The sequence below is a fragment of the Eretmochelys imbricata genome, chromosome 7 (genome assembly GCF_965152235.1).
Source record: "Eretmochelys imbricata isolate rEreImb1 chromosome 7, rEreImb1.hap1, whole genome shotgun sequence".
Taxonomy (NCBI): domain Eukaryota; kingdom Metazoa; phylum Chordata; order Testudines; family Cheloniidae; genus Eretmochelys; species Eretmochelys imbricata.
This window is the reverse complement of record NC_135578.1, coordinates 125840477-125868268: the sequence shown is the minus strand read 5'-3', so window position 1 is coordinate 125868268 and position 27792 is coordinate 125840477. Positions and strand designations below refer to the sequence as shown.

The 27792-nt window shown below is 51.2% G+C and overlaps 1 protein-coding gene across 1 annotated transcript in view; it reads left to right on the top strand.

Annotated features, from left to right (window-relative positions):
* Window positions 1–4251: 4251 nt before the first annotated feature.
* CPN1 (carboxypeptidase N subunit 1) overlaps window positions 4252–27792 on the top strand; it is a 37496-nt gene continuing 13955 nt past the window's right edge. Inside the window, exons 1-7 of the mRNA XM_077822608.1 lie at window positions 4252–4474; window positions 11071–11267; window positions 19434–19589; window positions 21166–21354; window positions 22989–23100; window positions 26314–26453; window positions 26828–26927. Of these exons, the coding sequence (XP_077678734.1) occupies window positions 4252–4474; window positions 11071–11267; window positions 19434–19589; window positions 21166–21354; window positions 22989–23100; window positions 26314–26453; window positions 26828–26927 (1117 nt within the window). The remainder of the gene's footprint in view (window positions 4475–11070; window positions 11268–19433; window positions 19590–21165; window positions 21355–22988; window positions 23101–26313; window positions 26454–26827; window positions 26928–27792) is intronic.

The window sequence follows — 27792 nt, the reverse complement described above, 5'->3', positions numbered from 1 at the left end:
TAGCTTTGTGACTCCTGGCTCCAATTCTGAGCAACCTCTTTCCAGGCAGGCTTCCTGAGTTGGACTTTATAACTTTCCAGGCTGCAGCAGGGACCTGCAACACAATCAGACTCTGCTGCCTTCAGGCCGGATAAATTCCACCAGCTGATCACCTTCTACCCTTCACACAAAGGTCAGGCTTGAAACTTCACAGCAGTAGAAACTTCACAGCAGTAGAACAGAATGAGACTCATGCAGGGCTAAAGGCTGGGTAGGTGCCCAGCCTTCCAGCACCATCCTGTCCCCTAGCTACTGACTTAAAACAACCCCACTTACTCCCCACTCCCAAGTCCAACAACCTCCCAATGCAGCCACTGGCTGCAAATGCTTCCCTTGGCCTATCGTTAAAACCTAGTAGAACAGGCTGAGTTACTAGAGTCTCTTGTCTGGGGCAGATGACATGGCAGTGGGAACAGTACAGGATGGCAGATTCTGACTGCTTGGGCCTTCACTCCCATTCTGAAAACACTGATTTGTAATGCTGACACTACCCAGTGTTTCTTATGCCTTGCTCTCTGCACTGAGCACCAGATCGCACCCCAGACCCAGAATTCTGCTGGGGCAGCTGGCATGTGCGAGTGCTGCGGGGCAGGTGCCGGAGCCTTGAGGGGCTGCTGGGTGTGTGCCCCACAGGGCTTTGGGGCATGTGCTGAGGCCAGAAGGTCTGCGCCCTCCTCACGGGGGTCACACACTTTCCTTGACACCAGTCTGAATCCCTAGCTTTCCTGCCCAGCCCTGCTGCACCAGATTTTTCATTTTACACACATATAAATTTTAGTATCCTTCTTAAAATCAAGACTTGTTGATCGACACCCGTGGAGTTTCCTCACTCTTTTCCAGAGGGTGGGAAAATGGCCATAATGAGGAAGAGGGGAGTCATTTTATTTTTGGAATGAGATGGAAAAGTGCTAGGAAGGATTTTTCTGCATTGCATGTTTTCTAGGGTCTTTCCTAGTCCAGTTTTAAACATCCCAGTGGTGGGGTTCCCACCGCATCTCCTGGCAGACAGTTCTCCAGCTGGATCCATCTGCCTCCCAGTGAGTGGTGGGGCTCCTGTCCCATCCCCTCAACAACCCAGCTTGAGGTGTCTCACCATCAGGAAGATTCTCCTGAGCTTCAAATTAAATTTTTTGTTGTTCAGTTTGATCCAATTCTTCATAATCATGTCCCCTTCGATTGTATCCTAAATCAGCCCTCTCCACCTGTAATGTTTATGCATGGCCACTATTTATAGATATGTCAGCGTCCCCCTGCCCCACCACCTCAAAAAATTGTCACTTAGCCAAGTCAAATATATTTAGCTCTTTTAATCTTTCTGTACTGAATCTTTCCCTCCAGCCCCAGCTCATTTTTGTGGTTCTTCCCTGAAAATTCCTCCAGTTTTGCCAATATCTCTCTGGTAACAAGATGCTCAGAATTGCAAATAATCTTCCAGCTGGAGTCTTCCAGGCTGTGTATAGAGAGACCATCCTCTTCCTGTCCTGTGACCTGTAGCCTTTGCTTGTGAAACCTGGATCATGTTGGCTTTTTTGTTTCTCTTGCTGCACTCTCATATTGCAGATTCCTACCCTCACTCGTCACTATCATTGCCTCCCAGTTTTTCCCTCTCTGAATTTCTAGGGTTTGGATAAATGTTGCCAGCTGTAGTAGCTGCATTGTTTCCAAAGTAAGTCTCATTTTCTTTCCTGTCCCTGTTTCTAACACCTAGAGCTCTTTGTGTTGTTTCACTGTCCTCACTGGTGTTTGCAACTCATTTGGTATCTGCTGTAAACTTAATTAACTTGTTTGCCCTATTTGCAGGTGTTAACAAAGACCAGTACCACCTGCTACTCACCTTCCCCCAATTTACTGCTTCTGGTTCGTTTCCCCTGTAAACTTACTGTGAGTTCTTTCTGTGTCCCATTATTTCCTTAGGGCCAGAAGGGAGATTTACCAAACCACCAGTGCCCAGAGCAATCTTGGCATGTTTTCCACCATTAGGGCCCCAGGCTCCTTCCTGTTACAGCATCAGTCACAGGCCACCTGTGAATAGCAGAGCTGTGAGGGTATGGTGGAGGGAGGGGCTCATGCCCAGGTGTTACAGTATCTCATTAAGCCCACGATACAGTGCTCCAATGGCTGAGTAACACCATCCTACACAAGAAATCTGCCACCCCCTCTGAGTGCACCTTCCCTGCCAAAAGCCAGTGCAGCTCACTAGTGCTCAGAGTTTACACCAGTTTCCTCCTTTCACTCTCTTCAGCCCTGGGGCACCTACCATCTGTACCTACAGAATTCCTCAAAGCCCTTTCCAAGTGTTATACCTTTTGCTTTTTTCCTGCAAGCATTAACAGAGGCTGGTGCCTGCTGCACCATTTCTTATCTGATGTATTTAGCACCTGTACAAAACACAACTGGAGAGAGTTCCTGCTCCTGAGAGCGTATCACCTCCAGAGACAGAAGATGAGACTCGGGGGCAAGGAGTTAAATTGGGGGTGGAAGAAGGGGGTTAATATATTGTTAAATGTATATTTATTCCTTTTCCTTGTATATCTGTGCCTCCCTAAAATGAGTCATTGTGAGTTTTAAGGATTTGCTCTTTCCATAGAATGGGGCCTTAAATGAGGCGTGGGGTGGGGGCCTGGTGCCTTGGACTGGGAACCTGGGGGTGGGGGCTGGCATGGGAGAAAGCACCAAGACAGGGGCAGACAAAGGATACACTGGCCTGGTGCAGTGAAGTGGGTGAGGGTAGGGTGTGATGTGGAACAAGATCTAGAGGCTGGTGCAGAACAGTGCTCAGCAGGGTCAGGAAGTTTATTTTGAGTGGAGGGATTCAGTGAGCAGGGGATGTGGCAGGACTGACCCAGCCAAACGAATTTCTAATGGCGGCTGTGGGTAGGAGGATACTCTCGCCTCTCGATGCTACAGGCTGCACATAGATCTGTCTGTCCCTGATTTGCCTATTAGCCTCCAATACTTGCTTTAGTAGTAATAAACAGCCTTTCCTCAGAATCGTGCTGCCCTTACCTGGAAAATCCTTGCAGAATGATGGAGGAAATGGAGCCCAGAAGGGTGCCGCATGGACCCCCTTCTGTGCAGCACCCATTCCCCAAGGGGTGGGGGGACAGGTGGTTTATGGAGTGGAGGGGCATGGGGAATAGGTTACGTGAGGGATCCTTTCTTAAGGAGTGCCCCGATGGTGCTCAAGTTTCCTTGTGTTGTCTGCTCCTGACCAATACAGGCATTTTGCTCTGGGACATGGGGAGCAGGGAGGGTCAGCAGCTCCTCAGGGGCAGAAGTTATAAACCTGGGACTGAAACAGCGCTTAGCTCTGAACTGCCCCACTCTGCACCGTGAGCAGGGGCTGGGGGAGCAGGCGTCTCCACTGGGAGTGATGGGCACAGCATCTCACGTCACGATGGGGAGGGCGGGGCATGGAGCCCCGCTCCTGGCTGGCAGATTCTTCTTGGCCTCCAATACTCTGGCTTTGGTGGGTTGGTTTGTCTGAGCCAGTGTTTTGGCTGCTCTGGTTACTAAGGAGGTGGCACAGGCGGTGGCTGGAGTTTGGGGAATGCTGGCTCTGGGCTCAGCTCTAGCCCCCATTTGCTGGCCGGTGTTTCCTCCCCATGAAATAGGGTACAGTGATGCCAACCTGTCCTTGGTAAAGTGCGTTGGGACCCAGAGCTGAGAAGAGCTGAGTATCCTTGCTGGCAAGTGCTGTGAAGGCCAAGTCGCTGCTCCCCCCCGATGTCCCATTCCTCTGGTTTCTGAAGGGCTCCTCTTGCATTTGGTGTCCCTCTTCTGTTCTCTTTCTTGCTTTGCAAGCCAACAGATATGGCAGCTGTGGAGCCTCTGTGGCTCCCGAACCCCACAGCAGCCAGCTGTCCAGCCCTGCGCTTCTCCTGCGGTGACAGTCCGTGGCTTCAGGGCCCTGTTTACCATCCAGTTAATAAATGAACAGGAATCAGTGAAACTTTCCAAACACAGAGCTGGCTCTGTAGTGATTCTGGGGCGGGTGGGAGCCCTGATGCTAAAGCTCAGAGCTGGAAAGCATTCCAAGCTGTGCGGGGGCATTCGCAGCCCAGTTCCAGAGACTCTTTCCCCAACTCCAGCCCCCACCACCCTGCAGGTGCAGTGGGCTGGCACTTGGCTGTGAAACTGGAGAGAGCTGGTTTGAGTTTGCACTTTAGTTCCTGTCAGGAAGGGAGATCTGAGTTAATCCCAGCGCTAAGGATGTCTCAGTTGCTCTGGCCTTTTGTGAGATTCCTGCTTCTGATTGAAGTGGCAGCCTCTGTGAACTTTTTCCACCACCGCTATGAGCAGCTGGTGGAGGCCCTGTTCAATGTGCACAACGAGTGTCCCGATATCACCAGGATTTACACTATTGGCCGCAGTGTCCAGGGGAGACATCTCTACGTCGTGGAATTCAGTGACAACCCTGGAATCCATGAACCCTGTAAGTACTGAATGAGAGGAGGTTCCTGGGGGGGCCCTGTACCTGTACAGGCTGCTGTCTGTGCCATGCCAAACCACATCCCACAAATCGTCCTACATGGTACAGGTTATGGGGCCAGACTGCTTCCTCCAGGGAAGTCACTGTCAGACGGGGATCTGAAGCTTTCCTGACGGCCCTAGACTCTGCTATGCTCAGTAGCCTCCATGTTCAGTGGTCAAGATGGCCCATACCGTAATTGTAGGCACACAATGCCCACTTCAGCAAGTGAGTGAGTAGGCCCCATAACCAGGGAGACAGGGTGCAGCAGCCATGGGGGTTGACAGGGACCCAAAACCCTATGGCCACGGATAAAGCTAGAGGTTACCTCTGCACATGGCCCAGTGCACATGGGCAGGAGCCTTAGCCCAGTCAGGCACATTAAATGGGACTCTGAGTTTTAAATCCAAGTAAATTTAATGATGAAGGCACCAGCTAGAATTCCCATCGGGCCCCTCCATTTCACTGCCCTAGTTAGTAATTGGCAGTTTTTCACACCACCCTGACCCACCCAGGGCTCTGTGCTAGGCAGAGGTGATCTGTGATGGGAGGGAGGAAAGACAAGGTCGCCCCCCACCACCATGCTGGCTGGCAGAGACTGTGATGGGATGGACTGGCCGAGCCCCTCCACAGGGCACTGGGCTAGGCTTGCGTTGCCTATGATGGGAGGGCGGGGACAGGCCATGGTGAGGGGCTGAAGTCCTGCACTGAGTCTGATCAGCCTTGACATACAGAGGGCTGTGAATCGGTGCAGAGCTCTCTCCCATCTCCTTCACTGTGGCCCACCGGTGCTGAGCAGAGGGACTGTTGTGGGGAGAAGCCAGGGAAGCCAAACCAGCTACAACATTTCATGCTCAGGTCCTTATAACATCACAGCACTGAGATATATGTATAGTGAAAACAATCATCAGATTACCACCAAAAAGTTAAGAAATGGTGAGTAAGGCTAACAAGAAGAATAGGTTACATAAAAAACAACAAGTATTACCTGCTTCTTAGAGTTTAAACTTGGCTTTAAAATCTTTGTCTAAAGCAGTTTCTCACCTAAAGCAATCTCCCGCCATTACTAACCAACATGGCTAGGGTCCAACTTTTGTGAATGCAGAAGCATTGTCCTTTTTTGCTTTCTCAGTGAAGGATGAAAAATATGTCTCTTTGCCTTTCTCTTCTATCCCAAAGTCCACTGTTTTTGTCCCCTGAGTCAGGATGACCCCCAATAACTCTTTCCTGGGCTGCTGATTCCAAGTTGTCTTTGTGTTCTCCTGTTGACTCCATATGCAAAAATGGGCTTCCATTGTATTGGCTTACAATACTTAATTTACATAGCTGACCATGAGACAGGTGAATCAGCTTCCTTTGTCTCAAAACCTGTTTGTCATCCTGCCTTGATTTGGAGTTTAAAACGTGTGTTTAGTAAATATACCGAACTTCTTAAATAGCATCCATCTGCACATCCTGGCATGGTTCTGAGGATCAGCATGACAAAAGCTTTTATTAGATACCTCACACGACCCGTTTTGGATCAATACTGTGAAAGCAGCGTGTCGGGTGTAATATCTTTGTCAGGCTTGATAGGAATTGCTGTAACAGAACAGTGAGCCCTTTGCCACTGTTTGGCACTGAGGCGTTATTAGGGTCACAGGTGCTTTCTCTGCTTTGCAGACAAAACCCGTCCAATTTAGATTGGATTGGCTGCCCCAAGTGAGCAGAACCTGCTGGAGTGGGGGGAAGGCAACCTCTCCTCTGGGTGAGAGGCTGTCCGTCTTCTGACTCAAGGAAGTCCGAGGTGTCGGGGAGAGGGCAATCACAGCCTGTGCTTCATGCCTACTTCTTCGCAGCTGGTGAAATCAAGCAGGGGATGCTGCATCCACCCTCAGGAGCCCAGCAGCACCTTCTCTGGGGCGTGGGCAGTGACGGTGAGGTACTCGCACTCTCAAGCAAACAACAGCTTGGCCCTTACCAGGAAACAGTCTTCTAACACTGATGGCCTCATAACTACTTACTACCCTGCTCTAACCTTTTAGACTGCTAGGGGTGAACTCTGCATATGCCCTAGTGCACACGCAGGGGAACCAGGCCTAAGCCTGAATGTCTACACCACAGTTAAACAGCCCCTTAGCCTGAGCCCTACAAGCCTGAGTCAGCTGGCACAGGCCAGCTGTGGGTTTTTAACTGAAGTGCAGAGATACCCGGGGGAGGGTGGGGGAACTATTGAGAAGTTTATGGTGACTCAGCTCTGCAATCACTAGAGCTCCGATTGCCCTGACAATCCAGCCTCAGCCTGGGAGTGGCAGGGAGATGGCCCTGGTCCTGAGAGTCAGTGAATTAAGCCTCCATGTCCACAGTGAGTCTTGTATTTCTAATGGCTGCACATTGGAAGACAGGATTAGAATTCAAAATGACTTTGACAAATTAGAGAATTGGTCTGAAATCAGCAGGCTGAAATTCAGTCAAGACAAGTGCAAAGTACTTCACTTAGGAAGGAAAAATCAAATGCACAACTACAAAATGTGGAATAATTGGCTGGGTGGCAGTGCTGGTGACAAGGATCTGGGGTCACAGTGGATCACAAATTGAATATGAGCCAACAATGTGAAGAAGTTATGAAAATGGCTAATAGGAGTGTCATATACAACACATGGGAGGTAATTGTCCCTCTCTACTTGGCACTGGTGAGGCTTCAGCTGGAGTTCTATGGCCAGTATTGGGCAGCACACTTCAGGAAAGATGTGGACAAACTGGTGAGAGTCCAGAGGGGAGCAACAAAAATTATCAGAGGTTTAGAAAACCTGATCTAGGGGGAAAGGTTAAAAAACCTGGACATGTTGAGTCTTGCAAAAAGCAGACTGAGGGGGACATGAGAACATCCTTCATGTATGTCAGGGGCTGTAATAAAGGAGACGGGGATTGAGTGTTCTTCAGGCCCACTGAAGGTAGGACAAGGAGTAATGGATTTAATCTGCAGCCAGGGAGATTTAGGTTAGATACACTAGAACCTCAGAGTTATGAACACCAGTTACGAACTGACCAGTCAACCTCTCGTTGCATTTGGAACCAGAAGCACCCAATCAGACAGCAGCAAAGACATGCCCTCCCCCCACACTCCCCCCAAAAACCATATACGGTACAGTACTATGTTAAAGGTAAACTACTAAAAAAATAAAGGGAAAGTTTAAAAAAAAGATTTGACAAGGAAAGAAACTGTTTGTGTGCTTGTTTCATTTAAATTAAGATGGTTAAAAGCGGTATTTTTCTGCACAGTAAAGTTTCAAAGCTTTATTAAGTCAATGTTCAGTTGTAAACTTTTAAAAGAACAACCAGTACATTTTGTTCAGAGCTATGAATGTTTCAGAGTTACGAACAACCTCCATTCCCGAGGCATTTGTAACACTGAGGTTCTACTGTATTAGGAATATCCTTATAAGGCTTCCCTGTCGCTGGACGTTTTTAAGAACAGGTTGGACTAACACCTCTCTGGGATGGTCCAGCTATACTTGGTCCTTCCTTAGTGCAGGGGGCTGGGCTTGTGCTCCCAAGGTCCTGTCCAGCCCTACATTTCTATGCACAGGCACCGGCTTTCAGGTTTCCCTGGGGTACTCAACCCCCGCTCAGCTCCAGGCCCTGCCCTCACTCCACCCCTTCCCCCAAATCCCCACCCCGCCCAGCCTCTTCCTGCCCCCACTATGCCCCCACCCTGTCTCTTCTCACCCAGTTCTGCCCCCTCCCCCAAACACGCCCTATCCCTCGCTCCTCTCCCTCCCTCCCTCCCTCCCAGAGCCTCCTGCAAGCCGGAACAGCTGATCCACAGAGGGTGGAAGGTGCTGAGAAGGAGGGGGAGGAGTTGATTGGCAGGGCGCCAGTGGGTGGGAAGTGATGAGTGGGGGGAGAGCTGGCTGCCAGTGGGTACTAAGCACCCTCTAACTTGTTTCTGTGGGTCCTCCAGCCCTGGAGCACCCACAGAGTCAGGGCCTGTGTTTCTATGATTCTATGATCATAGAATCATAGAATATCAGGGTTGGAAGGGACCTCAGGAGGTCATCTAGTCCAACCCCCTGCTCAAAGCAGAACCAATACCCAACTAAATCATCCCAGCCAGGGCTTTGTCAAGCCTGACCTTAAAAACTTCTAAGGAAAGAGATTCCACCACCTCCCTAGGTAACGCATTCCAGTGTTTCACCACCCTCCTAGTGAAAAAGTTTTTCCTAATATCCAACCTAAACCTCCCCCACTGCATCTTGAGACCATTACTCCTTGTTCTGTCATCTGCCACCACTGAGAACAGTCTAGATCCATCCTCTTTGGAACCCTCTTTCAGGTAGTTGAAAGCAGCTATCAAATCCCCCCTCCTTCTTCTCTTCCGCAGACTAAACACTCCCAGTTCCCTCAACCTCTCCTCATAAGTCATGTGTTCCAGTCCCCTAATCATTTTTGTTGCCCTCCTTCTTGTAGTGTGGGGCCCAAAACTGGACACAGTACTCCAGATGAGGCCTCACTAGTGTCAAATAGAGGGGAACAATCACGTCCCTCGATCTGCTGGCAGTGCCCCTACATATACATCCCAAAATGCTATTGGCCTTCTTGGCAACAAGGGCACACTGTTGACTCATATCCAGCTTCTCGTCCACTGTAACCCCTAGGTCCTTTTCTGCAGAACTGCTGCCTAGCCATTCGGTCCCTAGTCTGTAGCGGTGCATTGGATTCTTCCGTCCTAAGTGCAGGACTCTGCACTTGTCCGTGTTGAACCTCATCAGATTTCTTTTGGCCCAATCCTCCAATTTGTCTAGGGCCCTATCCCTGCCCTCCAGCGTATCTACCTCTCCTCCCAGTTTAATGTCATCTGCAAACTTGCTGAGGGTGCAATCCATGCCATCCTCCAGATCATTTATGAAGATATTGAACAAAACTGGCCCCAGGGCTGACCCTTGGGGCACTCCTCTTGATACCGGCTGCCAACTAGACATGGAACCATTGATCACTGCCCACTGAGCCTGACAATCTAGCCAACCCTCTATCCACCTTATATGATATATTTAGCCATTAGATCCTAGGGCGTGGCTGCAGAGCCAGGCACAACTTGCTAGCGATTTGCTTGACCGCCAATGGAGAAGGGCTCGAGGTGGGTGCAGGGCACTTTGCTCTCTGGTGAGGGATGCTGCCCTGCCCCCTCCCCCCTACTCTGTGTTCTCTGCCTCTAGAGGAGATGAAGAAGGGGCGCTCGGGCCTAGACTCTTGGCCTGGTTCTCATCAGACCCTTTGCCTTCCCTGTCTGGCTGAGTTTAGGGTCTGGGTGGGAGCTGGCCCTGATGACTACTAGGAAATTCCAAAGAGTGTAGAGTTCAGTGTCCCATTTACTCATGTGGATGTATGGCACCGGTGCTCTGGTATCTCTCCAGCTATCTGGTGCAATTCAGGCCCTGTCCTTGGCTAATAAATCCACGTTCCCCCATGTGCTGTTCCCTCCCCCCACCCCCCCCCGGTGGAGCTCAGCTCCGACACTGTGTCACTCCCTAGAGCTGGACACTGGAGAGCTGAGGGCAGGCTGCTCTCAACAGGGGACTCATGCAATAAGCTTACTGTCATTACGCCGACAGAACGGCCTGTGGAGAGCTCCAGGGACGGAGTCCCACCCTCCTCAGGCCCACACCAGCCTGCCAGAGGGAGCTTAGAAGGTTTAACAGGGCAGCTCTTGCTTTCAATGCGTCTTTATAGGAAAGAATCTGGGGGTAGGCCAAGGCTGAGAGAGTGAGTTTATCCTGCAGTTTAATTTAAAGCATCTTGAGGCTTGTGAAGTCAGGAATGTGACATGCCAGCAAGCAGCACTGAGAACAAACAGTGAAGGGGAGTTCTGGGCCAAGGGAGAGACCAGTGCAAATAGCTTGCCCTTCACGGAGTTTGAGCCAGTGACTCCCCTTCCCCCTCTGTAACAAAGTCGTGATGCCCCTGCACCCCCTCCAGCTTCAGAGCACCCCATGGTTGTGCCCCCCAGTTCTGGAGCCGTAACTCTCCTGCACCTGCCCTCCCCACCCCAGTGTCTGAACAGTGACAACCCCACCCACCTCCCCTCCTGTACTAGAGCAGTGACCCTCTGTTCAATGTGTTATGCTGCATTTCTTGTCCTAGTCTGATGCTGAGCAGCTGTTAAACAACCACTGTGTTCTACTGTGGCAGTGGCCGTGTCTCGGTGGTGGGCCACGCTTTCGGGTAGGTCCTAGGGAGGCCACTTCTGCTGCGCTTTGGCAGTGGAGGGGTTGGGCAGTGTAAGAATGCAGATACTATTCTGAAACCTGTTGTTATTGATTAGTGAGTTTATTTATTAAATGAGAGAGAACATTATTACTTATCTGAGTGCCTAGGAGCCCCCGTCCTGGCCCAGGACCCCATTTGCTAGACGCGGTACAAACACAAATCATTTGGGTCATTCATTGGGTCTGCTCAGTGGTGTCACTGGGTTGCTCCATTGAATGTTGGCACCCTGTTCATGGGGAATATCTGGCTCCGCACCATATCTCAGCCCCCACCCTCCCTGTTTATGGTGTCACTGGGTCTCTTGTTTTTCCCAGTGGAGCCAGAGTTCAAGTATGTTGGGAACATGCATGGGAACGAGGTTCTGGGCAGGGAGCTGCTGCTCCAGCTCTCTGAGTTCCTGTGTGAGGAGTATCGCCGGCGGAACGAACGGATCACACGGCTCATCTGGGACACACGCATCCACATCCTGCCCTCCATGAACCCAGACGGATATGAAGTGGCTGCCAACCAGGTACCAGGCAAGCATTCTCCTCATCTTACCTGGCAGGGGCATGACATGCCCTTGTGCTGTAGGACCCCAGTGCCTCTTCCACCAGTAATTGCTAAGGATGAATAGAAAAGAATAGCACAGGCATGAAGGGACAAAATCAGAAAGGTACAACATGAGTTACACCTAGCAAGGGACACAAAAGACAATAAGAAGAGGTTTTGTAAATCCATTCAGAGCAAGAGAAAGATTAAAGAACATGTAGATCCACTACTTAGTGGGTTGGAGAGCTAACAACAGACATCAAAAAGGCGGAGCTGTTTAATGCCTATTTTGCTTCCATCTTCACCAAGCTGGAGGGGTTGCAAGCACTTTGGAGGAAAGGATTAGAACTCAAAATGACCTTGACAATTAGGAGAATTGGTCTGAATTCAGCAAGCTGAAATTCAATAAAGACAAGTGCAAAGTACTTCATTTAGGAGGGAAAAATCAAATGCACAGCTACAAAATGGGGAATAACTAGCTAGGCCAGGGGAGGGCAAACTTTTTGGCCTGAGGGCCACATCAGGTTTCCAAAATTGTATGGAGGGCCAGTTAGGGGAGGCTGTGCCTCCCCAAACGGCCAGGTGTGGCCTGGCCCCTGACCCCTATCTGACCCCCCTGCTTCTTGCCCCCTGACGGCCCTCCCAGGACTTCTATCACATCCAACCCCCCCCCCCGTTCCCATCCCCTGACGGCCCCCACGTGACTCCTGCCCCATCCACCACCCCCTGTCCCCTGACCACCCCCAGAGTCCCCGCCCTTGACTGCCCCTCACCGTCCCATTCAACCCCTCCTGTTATTCCTGATGGTCCTTTTGATGAGATTACTGGTTCTGTGGATGAAGGGAAAGCAGTGGATGTATTGTTTCTTGACTTTAGCAAAGCTTTTGACACGGTCTCCCACAGTATTCTTGTCAGCAAGTTAAAGAAGTATGGGCTGGAGGAATGCACTATAAGGTGGGTAGAAAGTTGGCTAGATTGTCGGGCTCAGCGGGTAGTGATCAATGGCTCCATGTCTAGTTGGCAGCCGGTGTCAAGTGGAGTGCCCCAGGGGTCGGTCCTGGGGCCAGTTTTGTTCAATATCTTCATAAATGATCTGGAGGATGGTGTGGATTGCACTTTCAGCAAATTTGTGGATGATACTAAACTGGGAGGAGTGGTAGATACGCTGGAGGGCAGGGATAGGATACAGAGGGATCTAGACAAATTGGAGGATTGGGCCAAAAGAAATCTGATGAGGTTCAATAAGGATAAGTGCAGGGTCCTGCACTTAGGACAGAAGAACCCAATGCACCGCTACAGACTAGGGACCGAATGGCTAGGCAGCAGTTCTGCGGAAAAGGACCTAGGGGTGACAGTGGACGAGAAGCTGGATATGAGTCAGCAGTGTGCCCTTGTTGCCAAGAAGGCCAATGGCATTTTGGGATGTATAAGTAGGAATCGTCCCCCTCTATTCGACATTGGTGAGGCCTCATCTGGAGTACTGTGTCCAGTTTTGGGCCCCACACTACAAGAAGGATGTGGATAAATTGGAGAGAGTCCAGCGAAGGGCAACAAAAATGATTAGGGGTCTGGAACACATGACTTATGAGGAGAGGTTGAGGGAACTGGGATTGTTTAGTCTGCAGAAGAGAAGAATGAGGGGGGATTTGATAGCTGCTTTCAACTACCTGAGAGGTGGTTCCAGAGAGGATGGTTCTAGACTATTCTCAGTGGTGGAAGAGGACAGGACAAGGAGTAATGGTCTCAAGTTGCAGTGGGGGAGGTTTAGGTTGGATATTAGGAAAATCTTTTTCACTAGGAGGGTGGTGAAACACTGGAATGCGTTACCTAGGGAGGTGGTAGAATCTCCTTCCTTAGAAGTTTTTAAGGTCAGGCTTGACAAAGCCCTGGCTGGGATGATTTAATTGGGGATTGGTCCTGCTTTGAGCAGGGAGTTGGACTAGATGACCTCCTGAGGTCCCTTCCAACCCTTATATTCTATGATTCTATGATTCCTCCCGGGACCCCTGCCCCATCCAATCACCCCTTCTCTCTGTCCCCTGACTGCCCCCAGAACCCTTGCCCCTGACTGCCCTCAGCCGCCCATTCAACCTCCCTCTCCTTCCTGACTGCCCCCCGGAACCCCTGCCCCCATTCATCCCCCCTGTTCCCCATCCTCTGACCGCCCTGACCCCTGTCCACACCCCCGCCCCCTGAGCACCCTCGTGAACTCTCCTGTCCTCTATCCAACCCCCCCTGCCCCCTTACCGTGCTGCCTGGAGCACCGGTGGCTGGCCGGGCTACAGCCACGCCGTTGTGCAGCACAGAGCACCGGGTCAGGTCGGGCTCTGCAGCCCCCCCAGAGCGTCCAGAGCGTTGTGCTGGCAGCGCAGTGAGCTGAGGCTGCAGGGGAAGGGGAACAGCGGGGGAGGGGCTGGGGGCTAGCCTCACGGGCCAGGAGCTCAGGGGCCAGGCAGGACGGTCCCACGGGCCGTAGTTTGCCCACCTCTGAGCTAGGAGGTAGCATTGCTGAAAAGGATTTGTGGGGGGTACAATAGGTCACAAATTGAATGAGTCAACAATGTGATGCAGTTGCAAAAAAGGCTAATATTTTCAGCAGTATAGTAACAGGAAGATTGTATGTAAGATATGAGAGGTAGTTGTCCCACTATACTCAGCACTGGAGAGGCCTCAGCTGGAGTTCTGTGTCCAATTCTAGGCCCCACACTTTAGGAAAGATGTGGACAAATTTGGAGAGAGTCCAGAGGAAAGCAACAAAAATGATAAAAAGTTTAGAAAACCTGACCTATGAGGAAGGATTTTTTAAAAAGTGAATCTTTAGTCTTGAGAAAAGCAGACTGAGGGAAGAGGATTCAAAATTGTTACAGGCTGTTATAAAGAGGACTGTGATCAATTGTTCTCCATGTCCACTGAAGGTAGGACAAGAAGTAAGGGGCTTAATCCACAGTAGGGGAGATTCAAGTTAGATAACAAGAAAATCTTTATAATGCTCAGGGGAGTTAAGCTCTGGAACAGGCTTCCAATGGAAGTTGTGGAATCCCTGTCATTGGAAATTTTTAAGAACAGCCTGGACAAACACCGTTGTGCTCGGGCAGAACAAAGTAAACCTGGATCATCCCCAAGAGACTGAACTAGATGACCCTTCCTGCTCTACGTGTCTATGATTGTGGGGAGAAACCGTCATTCTGCTGTCTCTTCCACCTCCACCCTCCAAATCCCTGATCTCTCAGCTTGTGTTTCATCCCATCCCCCTGCCCTTGCTCCCTCAATGTGTGTTTCACCCAACTTGGACCCCATCCTGGGAACATGGGTCCTTCAACACATCTCATCCCAGCCTGGACCTCCAAAATGCCCAGGTCCTCAGCCTCTGATTTAGCTCACTTGGGCCCCTCACCATTGTCTCTGTGGCTCTGTTGGTTTCATTATTGCTACAGATTGTGGACTTTACAAGTCCTCAGGGAGCTGACTCTGTTTTGTTTGTATTTCAGTCTCCCAGAGTTCAGCTAGCTCTGACCTGCATCTGCCCTCTCTGAGTGACAGTCTGGGAGCTGACCAGGAAACCTGCTGTCCTCCTTTATTCTTGCTCTGCATTGACTGGGGTGGGGGTCAGATAGTAAAGATGCCAAGAGCCATGGCACTGTCAATGGACTGTAGAGAATGGACTGTATCTGGACATCTGACTCTAACCCTGCAGAAGTTACAGGCACTGGGCCGATCTGCCCTTGCTAAATCCCACAGCAGTTGCAGGGTGGGAGGATAGAACATGGCCCCCAGGCTAAGTTGGTAAGTAATTCATTTAAGGGGACACCTCTCTGCTGCCCAAGAAGGCAAGTTGCTGAATCCGCACAGTGATGGGGACATGTTCCCTACACAGCAGGGAAAACAGGCAGCTGAGAAATGTTGCCAAGAGCAGGATGGGAGGAAGACTGGTCCTGTGACTAAGGAGGCCTGTGGCCATCAGATTCTCTGATCCAGCCAAGCAGTGCTCAGTGCTGAATCAAGAGTGTTGTGTGCGAGGGTAAAGTAGCTTTCCACCACCTTATGGGCCCCCCAGTGAAGCTGGTTCAGCCACCAACATGAATTGGAGTAGTCCTAATCTGATGGAAAATGGAATGCCGAGGAACATAGGAATTGCCAGACCGGATCACTGGCAAGGTCCATTGTCGCAGGGTCATGGGTCCCTTGAAGGCAGGATGGGACCAGCCCCTCGTGAAGTAGCTGCTTCCCGCTCTGAGGGAGGTGGGGCAAAGGGGTCAGCCAATACGTTATTGGTCACCTGGTCCTTATAAAAGGGCTCCACGTGCACAGTCTGGGAGCGGCACCACAGGGGCTGGTGGCCGGCAGGCGGGCGGGCAGGCTCTTCTGGAAGGCCCTGAGCCAGCGTCTGTAGGAGGCTGAGGACTCCAGCCAGGACCGGATTTACCATGGCGCCAACGCCTCCATTGTGCCGGGCCCAAGCTCAGGCGGGGGGGTCCATGACACTCGCTTCCTCCCCCTCGCAGCGCTGCACGAGCGGAGGCTCTGAGAGCGAGCAGCGGGCATCCAGCCCGCCGAGAACCCACGGGGCCCTGGGAGCCGTGGTTCCTTGGCCAGCTCCCTGCCTAGAGAGCCGGCCCTGGAGCAGGGAAGGAACTACATTTCCCAGCATTCCCTTGGCCACTCTTCACAGGAAAGGGAGGGGGAAGGAGTGGGGAAGCTGAGACCCCATGCGCTGCAGCTTGCTGTGAATGGGGAGCTGGCTGCTTGGGGGTGGGGCGCTGTGAATGGGGAACAAGTCTGCCCAAGGAGTAGACAGCTTTGGCCCAGCTATCACCCTCAAAGACTTCCCCAGGCTGGATGAGGGATGCTGGTGTGACCTCGCCTGGCAGCCCCCAAAGAAGGAACTGGGTGGACTGAACGGACAGTGCGCCTCTCTGTCTGAAGCCTAGCAACGGAGGTCTGTGGACCCCACCAGGAGAAGTTAAAATGAAAAGTAAGGGAGGGGAGGCTCTACTAGAGGACCTGGGCAGCTTTAGGTACAGTAACAGGCACGTAGGAGGATTTCCACGGCCAAGCCATAGAAACAGAAATTGGCTTTTCTTTTCCAGATTTATCTAATATTCAGAAAGGGAATCTAGCACCTGCCTTCCAGATTTGAACACCCTCAAAATTCAGGGGTGCTCAAGCTCAATTTAGGCTGCTATTTACTTCATTTTAGTTTACTTCATTTCTCCCAAATCAAATATGCTGATCCACTGTAACTTGCTGTAGAAAAAGTAGGATAAAATTGAGCAACAAACGCTGGGGTCTTCCCAGTGCTAATTCGGACTGGAATTGCTATTTTCAACAGCCATGACCCTTTTTTTTTTTTAGTTTTTGTTTAAAAGGAAGACAGTAATATTGCACTTGGAAATTCCCCACAGAAACAAAGAGTGGAAAAACGAATAACAAAGGCACCTCAACTTTTCCTCATTTATGTGGGACAGTCTTATCATATGGATCCAGATATCCTCCAATCACACAAGCTGAAAATTGTTCCACTTTACTGCAGTTCTGTAACTGTGCAGGGACCAGTCCTTTCTGTGTTCTGTGCACATCCAAAATTCCTCCTGAATTCAGAAGGGCCTTGCTTTTGTGACCACACTACCAGATATTTTCAGCCCTGGTAAGCGAAGCAGGTTTACAGTTCGTAAGTGGGCAGGAGGCCTCTCAGAAAAAGTTAGGTGCTGTGGGAAGTGTTGCTTATTCACTAGGTAACGTGAGACCTTCCTGTTACCATAGTAAACCAGTGCAGCACAGAATGTGCTTTGCTCCCAGAGTCGAGAATGGGGTTTTTTGCTTCTGTACGCAGCCCTTTAAAGACAATGAAAAGATTCCCACTCACTTCAACAGGCTTTGGACAGAACTGGTTATACACAGGATAACTCCACTGTCTTCACAGGGTCCTGGTCCCACAGCGGCGGGGGGCCAGGTGAGCTTGTTGCAGAGCTGCTGCTCAGGGATGGGAACCTCCTGCACCCCAGCCTCCAAAATCATTCAGGCTGCACTTTCTGCATGACTACGTACTAGCTGAGGGGTGTATGGGAATTAGTGCCCCTGCTGCAGGTGATGGGCATCTCAGGTACTTAAAGCCATGGCCTAGAGGAGGGAAGTGCATAACTGCAGAGTCTGCAGCTGCCTAGGGCTGGCACTGAGGATTTAGAGTCCCTAGTGCTGCTGTTGCAAGGTTCAAGCATGCTCAGTCTTGGAATTGCCACCCCTCCCTTGCTAGCAGCTGCAGCTATCTGAGGCTGGCCTCTGGCAATTGGCCCCATGGCTGTAGCCAGAGAAGCTGCAGGTGGCTCTGTGACTACTGGGGGCCATTAAGCTAGAGCAGATAAAGAAACTGGAATTAACCTCAAGGAACAGAGGTCACCAGTAGGAAAGGAACGTCAAGGGGAGCCGGGAAAGAGGAAGCAGGTCAGGTTTGCATGGGGAGAATAGCCCCAGCTGGTTGGGGAGCACATCCAAAGTAGAAAGGAAACAAGCATGGGGAGAGGTGGTGGTGATCAGGTAGTAGACTAGCCTGTAGATGGGAGCAGAGGGAGAAAGGCTGGTGTCTTCAGATTCCCAAGGGCTAAGTCTCACTTTGGGGAAATGGTGTGTGCAAGGGGCTTGCTCAAATGGCAGGATGGGTGCTGAGGGAGGGATTTGTCAGAATTGATCAGGTATCTGCGGGCTGTGGAACTTTATTGAGCTAAGACCAGAACCACACACACTGACTGGTGACATGGGGTGGCACTGGAGATGTGGCTATAGAAGGTCTGAATGAGGAAGGAGATAAATCTGTGGGGAGCTTCTCTGATCACGTGTGAAAGTTCTGCTCACTGTGGACACTGGTAAACCCACATGGGTGTACAGCTCAATGAGAAGAACTGGGGGCTGAGGGAGCTGCGTATGGCAATGCAGCTAGTCATGTAGAGGTGTGGGATCAAAATGAAAAATGTCTCTGAGATTCAGGACCGGGGACACTAGGGCACCAATGGCCCTCCCACACCAGGCCCATGCTCGGAGCCCACAATGACGACATAGGGGCCCACAAATGTGTTTGGTGCCAGTTCCCACAAAAGGTTAATCCGGCCCTGACTCCAAGGGACTGAACCTGGGGGGTTAGTGCTCTGTATTGGAGCAGGGAAAGACTCAAAGGTAGCCCAGAAAAGGGTGTAAACAGGGCCCAAAGGGTGGAAAGCCCAATGCAATATTACTGTATGATTGCATTGGCAAAGGGTTGGCTGACGAGAAGCCCACAAAGGCCAGAAGAACTTGGTGTTGCTTGGGACTTTTTTTTTTTGCCCTCCTGGAAGCCTGGAAGGGGTTCAGTTTGTGGCTTGGCTGGAGGGCCAAGTCACAGCTCCAGCCCTGACCCATGTGCATGGAGTTTATTAAATGAGCCCTGAGGAAGAGGGAAACCTGAGGTAGCATGCTGCAGTGCCACCCCAGGCCATGGCGGGAGAAGCGGATGTGCTGTTAGCATCCAGCTAGTCGAGTCTCCTGTCTGACACTGGCAGCACCACATCCACCAGAAGCGGGACAAACTGCCCTGCAGTTGGCAGACATGGGATATGCTGGGCCCTGGAAGGGCTCATCTGGATCAGGCGGATTTGATCTCTGGGCCATGATTTTCATTGGCAGTAACCACACTAATGCTGGATGCAGAATGCAAACAATGATCCCATAAAATAAATGTAAATAGCGTTAGTGAAGGTGCGATGCCCAGTACTCAGGTGCATGCCTGGGTCTGTGTATGATTTCCCTGTTCCTACTGGAATTCATCCCACTCTTCTGGTGCTGTTAAACATGGTCCATGGGCATGGAAATCAGGCTGATCTAGTCATGGCTCTGTGACTGACTGCTGCGTGACCTTGGACAAGTTGCTTACTCAGGCTGTGCCTCAGTTTCTCCTTCTGGGAAATGGAGATAATGATACTGACCCTCCACTGTACCATGCTCAGAGAGTGCTGTTTCTTCCTCTGGCCTGCAGTGACTCATATCTGGTGGTCTCAGACACTACCGAAGCCCAGTTACCTTTTGTAGCTTTTGGGACGTATCCAGGCTCTTCCCACATGGTGTTTGGATTGAGCCTGTGCTCTCCCTGCTCTTACAGGAGTTATGTGCCTTCTCCCTCCAGGACCCGGATGCCATTGGGTACCTGACGGGCAGGAACAATGCCAACGGAGTTGACTTGAACCGTAACTTCCCCGATCTCAACACTTTCATGTACTACAATGAAAAAAATGGTGGCCCCAATCACCACATCCCTCTTCCAGCCAACTGGAAAAGCCAGGTATGGACCAGGAATTTCCAGCAGTATTACAGGATTGCACCAGCACTGCCCGCATGGAGAAACATCTACACCTGCTCTGTACTTCCCAGCCCCCCTTTTCAAAGAAACAGCATCTCCTCTATGGGCCCCAGGTACAGAAGTGAAAGTAAGCCGGCCCGGTCCGGTATGGCGTACCAGCAAGAGCCAGTATGCCATGCCAGACCGGACCGGCTTCCCTAGTCTGGCACTTTAAAGGATTAGGGCTAGGGCCCGGCCACGCCTCTTCCGGTCAAGGCCACGCCCCCCTGCTCAGGACTCCCGGAGTACCAGTAAGTCCTTTAAGTTACTTCCACCCCTGCCCAGGTATTGGTTTTTGTCTGAAGAAATGACACAGTTTGCGTCACAGGGCTTTCAAGAGGAGCCTGACCCAGCAGTTGCCCATTTTAGTGCACACCCGGAGTTCCATCCCGTATAAGTCTGCATTGGAAAAGTGTTTTTGTCTGAAAAATCCTATGAATACTTTTACTTTGGGGGGGATTTGAAAGCAATTAGTCAAATGGGGTGTCTAAAATGAGATTTACCAAAAATCTCGACTTTCTAATAGTTTGCGTCGCTCTGCCTAAAAACACTGTGTGTAGCGTTTACAACCAGCCTAAGTATGTCAGGTACTTCAAACATGAAAATGACTTCTTACCGCTCCCCAAACTCCATTAACTCTGGAGGCACGTCTGGCATAACAGCCCCAGCTTTAGAAATGTCTGAAATCTTTGAGCACAAGTGAAAATGTGACACCCCGCCCCGCTACACCATGCTCTCCTCAGTGGCGAGTAAGGTACTAGTCTGGCTTGGTGAGTGATTGCTGCCCTCTGGGTAGTGATGGATGCATGGATTCTGTAGACGACATGGCAGAAGTGAATTTTGACAAGAAGATTTGAATGAAGAAGGAAATGAGGCACATGGGCCAGGCACACAGGGCAGCATGGAAGGATGCCCAAAAAGGGGAGGCACAGAAGGAAATTAACAGGTTGTCAAAGTTGGTGTAGTTTGCCTAGTGGAAGGTTTCTGGGAATATGGTAGGCAATAAGGTCAGACATGCAGGTGGGAGTGGGCTAGGGAGGGCCTTGAGTCTGAGTTATGCAGAGCAATGGGGAGGCATCATGGCCTTCGGCGAGGGGCCAGGAGAGCAATTCTGGCAGTAGTGTTTGGACAGACTGTAGGGGCAAGGCAGGTACCTTGGCAGCTGTGGAGGAGGCGGGTGCCATGGTCAGGGAAGCAAATGTTCAGGCCTGCATGAGCAATTCAGCCATCTGAAGAGAAGTGGAAGGCTTCCAGATGTGCGCTGGAAGAAGAGAGAGCAGGATGGAGTCACATCAGGATGTGAAAGGCTGGGAGAGAGGGGCTGGTAACGGCAGGTAGTGGAGGACAGCAGAGAAGGGAAGGGGAGGCATACGGAGCACAGGCTAGGAGGTAGCACCCTATCATCCTCCTCGACCCCCCAGAGCACTGTCCACAAGCCAGGCTGTGCTGAGACTCCTCCCTGAGCTCAGTGCTGCAATGGTTCTGCTGCCTCCCATGCTGGCGTCTCCTTTGCTTGCAGGTGGAGCCAGAAACACTGGCTGTGATTCACTGGATGAGCCGCTACAACTTTGTCCTCTCAGCCAATCTCCATGGTGGAGCTCTCGTGGCGAATTACCCCTACGACAAAGCCCAGGAGCAGCGGAGCCGGGGCTATCAGCGGAAAAGCAACACCCCATCCCCCACGCCTGATGACAAGCTGTTCCGGAAGGTGCACATGGGGCATCATGAGAGCTCCTAATGGGGCTTGGGCCCCACATGTCAGAGATCTCACAAGATCAGCTCTTCTTCATTCAGTATCTGAACCAGACTGTAGGGGTCAAGGGTTTGGGTCTGGGATTTGAATCCAGACTACCTCCCCTTGATCGCCCAGCCCCCAAACAAACGTGATGGGGTTTGGATCGGAAGTTCCAGTTTTAGCCCAGGCTTTGTTTTTAATCATCTGCAACAATCTCTTTGAAACTGGCAATAATGGGATGTTGGGCTAAATACGTCTGTGGTATAAACACCACTGATGTCCAGGGTGTTTGCACCAGGAATGAATCTGGCCCATTTCCCATGCACAGGGAAGTCTAGGCACAAGCCCCTCCTTATCAGTGCAGCCATCCTTTCTATAGGTCTGAGAGCCGCCAGAGCTGGCCTGAGCACCCTCAATTCCCAGGGGCTTCAATAGGAGCAGGATTGGGCCCTATGTGACACTAACAAGCTCCCAACTAATTAGTTTTACTCTTCCTCCTCCTTGCCCAACCCACCGCTCTGGAGAGGGTCTAACAGGCCTGCACTGTGGTAACCTGCAGTTTGGTGTGTGCTCTGAAGTCATGTCTGACTTTCCACCGTGTTTCCCAAGTCAGCCTGTGCAGATGGAGGGTTAGTTTTACTGCTGGGCAGTGATTGCTGAGCTGAGAGAATCCAGGCTTGACAGCTGGGATAAAAACGTATCCGGACGATAAATCTGCTGCTTCTGGGGTCAGATCCAACCTCTGCCTCCTGTGGCCTTGGAAGAAGCTGCACGAGGGGCTGGCTATTCCATAACTGTCCATTATGGGCTTTCTTGCACCTTCCTCCGGGTCTGTCTGTTGGCAGAGGCAGGAGACTAGGCTCCGAGCTAGCCTGTTCCTCTCTGCTCCTATGGGCTCTTGTGTCTGGGTAGGGAGCAGCAGGGACTGTAAGGGGTAAACGGAGAGCTCGGGCTGACCTGCCTCATTCAAAAAGACCTGCATGACCTCGGCCTCCAAGGGTTACTTTCTGAAGAGGCGGGATCTTGTTGCTATGGCAATGAAAGCCAAAGCCAGGGCTCCAATCAGAAAGTGCCGTGGGCAGGTTTTGTCCTGGATTTCCCATTACAAGTTGGACTGAATTTATATTGCAACAGAGCCCTTCCCCCCACCCCTCCTATCAGGGCTCCCACTGGGCAGCAAACCCCAGGAGGGGGACGGGCGACCCCACCCGACTGTGCAATGGCATCCCCCAACTCGAATTCTCTGTGGGCTTTGTGGGAAGGTTCCTGAGCCCGTGGGGTCAGAGCTGGGGTCAGGTTCCCTTGCTGGGGGTGTGGCAGGGGGCAGGTTCCCCTCCGCGGGAGGGGCTGGGGGGGGCAGGTTCCTGAACTCAAGAGGGCAGGGCAGGGGCAGGTTCCCACACTCATGTGAGCAGGGCTGGGGTATAGGTTCCTATGATGGCGGGCTGGGGGAGTATCTGTGTGAAGAACAGTGGTGGGGCTGTGCTGGGCCTGCTCTCTCTCACTTGGGTTTAGCTCTTAGTGTCCATGGGAGCAGACTCAAGCTGAGAGACATGGGCCGGAGGGGCAAAGCCAGTGCTGTGACCAGCCTCATGCTCTCTCTGCAGCTGGCCAAAGCCTATTCCTACGCCCATCACTCGATGCACCAGAGCCCAACCTGCGGAGACCAGTTTGCAGACGGCATCACCAATGGGGCCTCCTGGTATTCTCTCAGCAAGGGTAAGGGCTGGGGGAGGGGGTACCGGGAGCTGGAGAACAGTCCAGAGGGAACAGGAGAGGTGAGGATACGGGAGATCTGGGCTGCAGAGGGGGTAGTGTGACAGATAAGGGCTGAGGAAGGGATGAGCAGGGTCGGGGGGGGGGGAATGTGGAGGTGTAATGGCTATGGGGAGGGTACAGGGTTAAGGGCTGGTGAGACAGTATGTGGAGATAATGGCTAAGGAAGGGGTACTGGGATATGGGGGTGCACCCTCGGTGAGTGATGAGTACCCAGATTCTGGGGGATTGGTCAGGAGTACTCATTTCTGTCAAACCTTGAGTATGAAGCTGGGAGGGGCCACAATGTGGAAGTGACAAGACATAAAAGCAGCAATAAAATTTAAAAAATAATAATGGAAAAAGTTTATATCACTGGCTGTACACTGCCAGTCATGAGTGCTGACAACTGATAAGGGAGGTTAGATTTTCCACAGATATCTTTATGTCCAGTAGGGTTAAAGACATCAAGAAAGATTTAAAAAGACTATATTAGGAGCAGGAGAAATCCTAGCAATGGTATAGGTCCATTACTAACTAGGGATGATAAAATTTCTATTCTGTGTTTGGGAAGAAGCTGGATGGCACAGTCACAGCTTGCGCTGATAATGAAAGAGTTTATTCTGACAGTAACGTGGGAGGATGTTAAACAGCAACCGCTAAAATTAAACATTTTCTGATTGTAGAATACAAAAACTTGCGCTAAAGAATTGTCCGAGAATCTCTCTAAGCCAGTGATGTTGATATTTAACAATCTGGGAACACTGGGAAAGACCCAGAGAACTAGAAAAAAGCTAACGTGCCAGTATTTAAAAAGGGTGAACAGGATGACCTGGGTAACTACTGTAAGCCAGTTTGCTTGACATTGATCCCAGGCAGAATCCTGGAAAGGCTGATACGGGGTGCAGTCAGTGACGAATTAAGGATGGCAGCATAATTAACGCTAATTTGTGTGGTTTTATGGAAAATAGATATTGTCAGACAAACCTGATACCACTATTTGATCAGATTACCGGTTGAGTTGGCAAAGCTAACTGCGCTGGTACAATATATATTTGTAGGGCATTTGGCTTAGTACTGCCTGACATGCTGATAAAAAATGGCACTACACAAAAATCAATCCCGTTTATATTAAATGGATTAAAACTGACTAAATGATTAATCTCAAAAATTAATTGTAAATGGTAAATTGTCATGCTATGCAGTGTTTATTTCAGCAGATTTTTCAGGAATCTCTTCTTGGCTCAATGCCATTTAATATCTTTATCAACAATTTGGAAGAATATATAAAATCATGGCTGGTAAAGTTTGCAGATGAAACCAAAATTAGTGCAGTGTTAAATAATGATAAGGAAAGGCTACTGATACAGTGTGATCTAGGTCACTTGGCAGTCTGGGCTCACTTGAATCACATGTTTTAATACAACTAAATGCAAGGTCATACATATATTAACTGAGACTACAGGTCACACTCACAGGATAGGGACTGTGTTTTAGAAAGCGGTGAATCATAAAAGGACTTTGGGGTCATGGTAGATGCAAACTGAACTCCCAGTGCAATGTGGTGACTAAGAGAGCAAATGCAATTTTTGAATGTCTATATAGGCCAGAGGTGGGCAAACTATGGCCTGCGGGCCACATCCGACCCACAGGACCATCTTGCCTGGCCCCTGAGCTCCTGGCCTGGGAGGCTAGCCCCTGGCCCCACCCCCACTGTCCCCTCTCCCCCACAGCCACACCGCTGCATGGGCAGCACTCTGGGCGGCAGGGCTGCCTGCTCATGCAGGGCAGAACATCAGCGTGTCTGGCTCCAGCCTGGCAGCACTGCGGCCAGACATGCCGCTCTGAGCGGCATGGTAAGAGGGCCGGGGCCGGGGGCTTGGATAAGGGGCAGGGGATCCCAGGGGGCAGTCAGGTAACAGGGAGCAGGGGGCGGTTGGATGGGGCAGAGGTTCTAGGGGGATTGCAGTCAGGGGATGGGGAGCGGCGGGGAGCGGCGGGGGCTAGATAGGGGGTGGATTCCCAGGGGGCGGTTGGGATGGGGGTCCCAGGAGGGAGTGATCAGGGGACAAGAAGCGGGGGGGGTTGATGGGGGGATTCTGAGGGGGACAGTTGTGGGGGGGGCAGGCTGTTTTGGGCAGGCAGCCTTCCCGGCCCTCCATGCAGTTTCTCACCCCGATGTGGCCCCCAGGCCAAAAAGTTTGGCCACACCTGAAATAGGCAGTACAATGCTGAGCAGAAGCAGGCAGGTAGTGTTACCACAGTACATGGCATTCGTGAGACCATGGCAGGGTCCTATATCCAAGTCTAGTGTCCGCAATTCAAAGGGTCTGTGGAAAATTGGAAAGGGTTCAGTAAAGGGCTCCATTGATGCTCTGAGGTTTGGCAAACCTGCCTTACATTGCGTGTATCTAATCTTTCACTACATTTAGTTTATTAAAGAGACGGTTCAGAGGTTATTTGATCATGGTCTACAAGTCCCTCCATGGGGAAGAGATTTCTAACAGTAGACAGCTCTTTAATCTAGCAGAAAAAGCCTGAACAAGGTCCACTGGTTGGACGCTGAAGCGAGACAAATTCAGGCTAGACATAAGGTGCCAATGCTGTACAGTGAGAGTAATTATCCATTGGAACAACTTACTGAGGGACGCAGTGGCTTCTCCATCTCCTGTAGGCTTTAAATCCGGGCTGAATGTCTTGCTAAAAGACACGCTCTAGCTCAGCCAGCAGTTATGGGCTTGAGGCAGGAACCATTTGGTGTAATTCTCTGGCCTGTGCCCTGCAGGAGGTCAGATGAGACGATCATAATGTCTCCGTCTGGTCTGTGACTCCTGCACTTGGAGAGGCACATGCAGCTCCTAAGCACAGAGCTCTGGAGAGCCGCACCTGGCAGGTGTTGTGGGAGAGGAGGGGACAATTGGGTTGCAAAGAGGATAGAGAGAGGCAGCACTGAGAGGGGCTGTGAGAAAGATTTGGGGTGAATGCTGGAGATATGAGGGGGTGTTTGGGGGACCGGATATGGGAAGGGCTGCTGGGGAGGACTGGAGAGGTGGGCCGTACATTTGGAGGGAAGACAGGGAGTGTCTTTGGGAAGGAGGCAGAGGGGAGCGCCGTACTGGAAGAGGGGGCATGGTGTGTCTCTGGGCCTGGCCACAACCTCTCCTTGTCTCCTCTCAGGTATGCAGGACTTTAATTATCTTTACACCAACTGCTTTGAGATCACTCTGGAGCTGAGCTGCGATAAATTTCCACCTCAAAAGGACCTGGAGAAGGAGTGGCTGGCCAATCGTGAGGCGCTCATCACCTACTTAGAGGAGGTAAAGGGGCCACACGTAGACCCTGATACCAACCTCATGTAGGGGTGAGATCCCTGGCCCCCCCCTGCTTTGCATCGCAGGGGGAAGAGATGCAATGGGAGTGGGGCACCAGCAGAGCCTGGGAACATGGAGGGAGGCCCTGGGGCTCCCTCGTTTGGTGCTTTGGAGACAGCACTGAGAAGCTCCAGCAAAGGTGATGCCTCCCGCCCTGGCTCGGCCAGAGAAAGGCCAGCCCAGCTATGGGTCTTTGGCGGGGGAGAGAATGGAGTATCACCAGGGCTCTGTTCTCCTGCTCCAGTAGGGTCTGGCAGGACCTTGACATGGAGAGAGACTCCAGCCCTCAGGAGTGAGTGACTCTGTCTGTCTATCTGCAGGTTCATCAGGGTATCAAAGGACTGGTGTCCGATGAGAACAACAATGGGATTGCAGGTGCTGTGATTTCTGTCCATGGGATCGGCCACTATGTCACTTCCGGTGGGTTGCCCATCCCTCAGCTTGCTGACTCTTTTGGTAACAGCCCGTTTAGCCTGATTTGGGAGGAACACGGTGTGATAGGCCCCCCCAGGGTGCAACCTGGAACTGGGGTACCACTGAGCCCTCTGTCTCACCAGCCTGGGCTCCCTCTCACACTGTGCTGCGGTGACAAGTTGCAGACTGCTCTCAGTCCTGCACTCGCACAAACCTTTACACAGGCAGAGACACACCCAGCTGTAGTTACATGAAGGCTTCTCCCCAGCACGACAGCCTAGGACCCCAGAGCTGTACCATCTTGTCCTGGTCAAAAGCCTGCCCAGTATAAATTTACTACTCAGTCTGTACCTCCCTCAATGTGGAGAGGACATGTGCCAGCTCCTGTTCCCAAGCAGATTCCCCAAGCACTTCTGACAAAACACACTGTTTCAGGTTAAAAAAAAAAAAAAAAAAGGACAACAATTGTATTAACTACAGAAAGATAGATTTTAAGTGATTCTAAGTAGTGAGTGTACAGATCATAGAATCATAGAATATCAGGGTTGGAAGGGACCTCAGGAGGTCATCTAGTCCAACCCCCTGCTCAGAACCAGGACCCATCCCCAATTAAATCATCCCAGCCAGGGCTTTGTCAAGCCTGACCTTAAAAACTTCTAAGGAAGGAGATTCCACCACCTCCCTAGGCAACGCATTCCAGTGTTTCACCATCCTCCTAGTGAAAAAGTTTTTCCTAATATCCAACCTAAACCTCCCCCACTGCAACTTGAGACCATTACTCCTTGTCCTGTCCTCTTCCACCACTGAGAATAGTCTAGAACCATCCTCTCTGGAACCACCTCTCAGGTAGTTGAAAGCAGCTATCAAATCC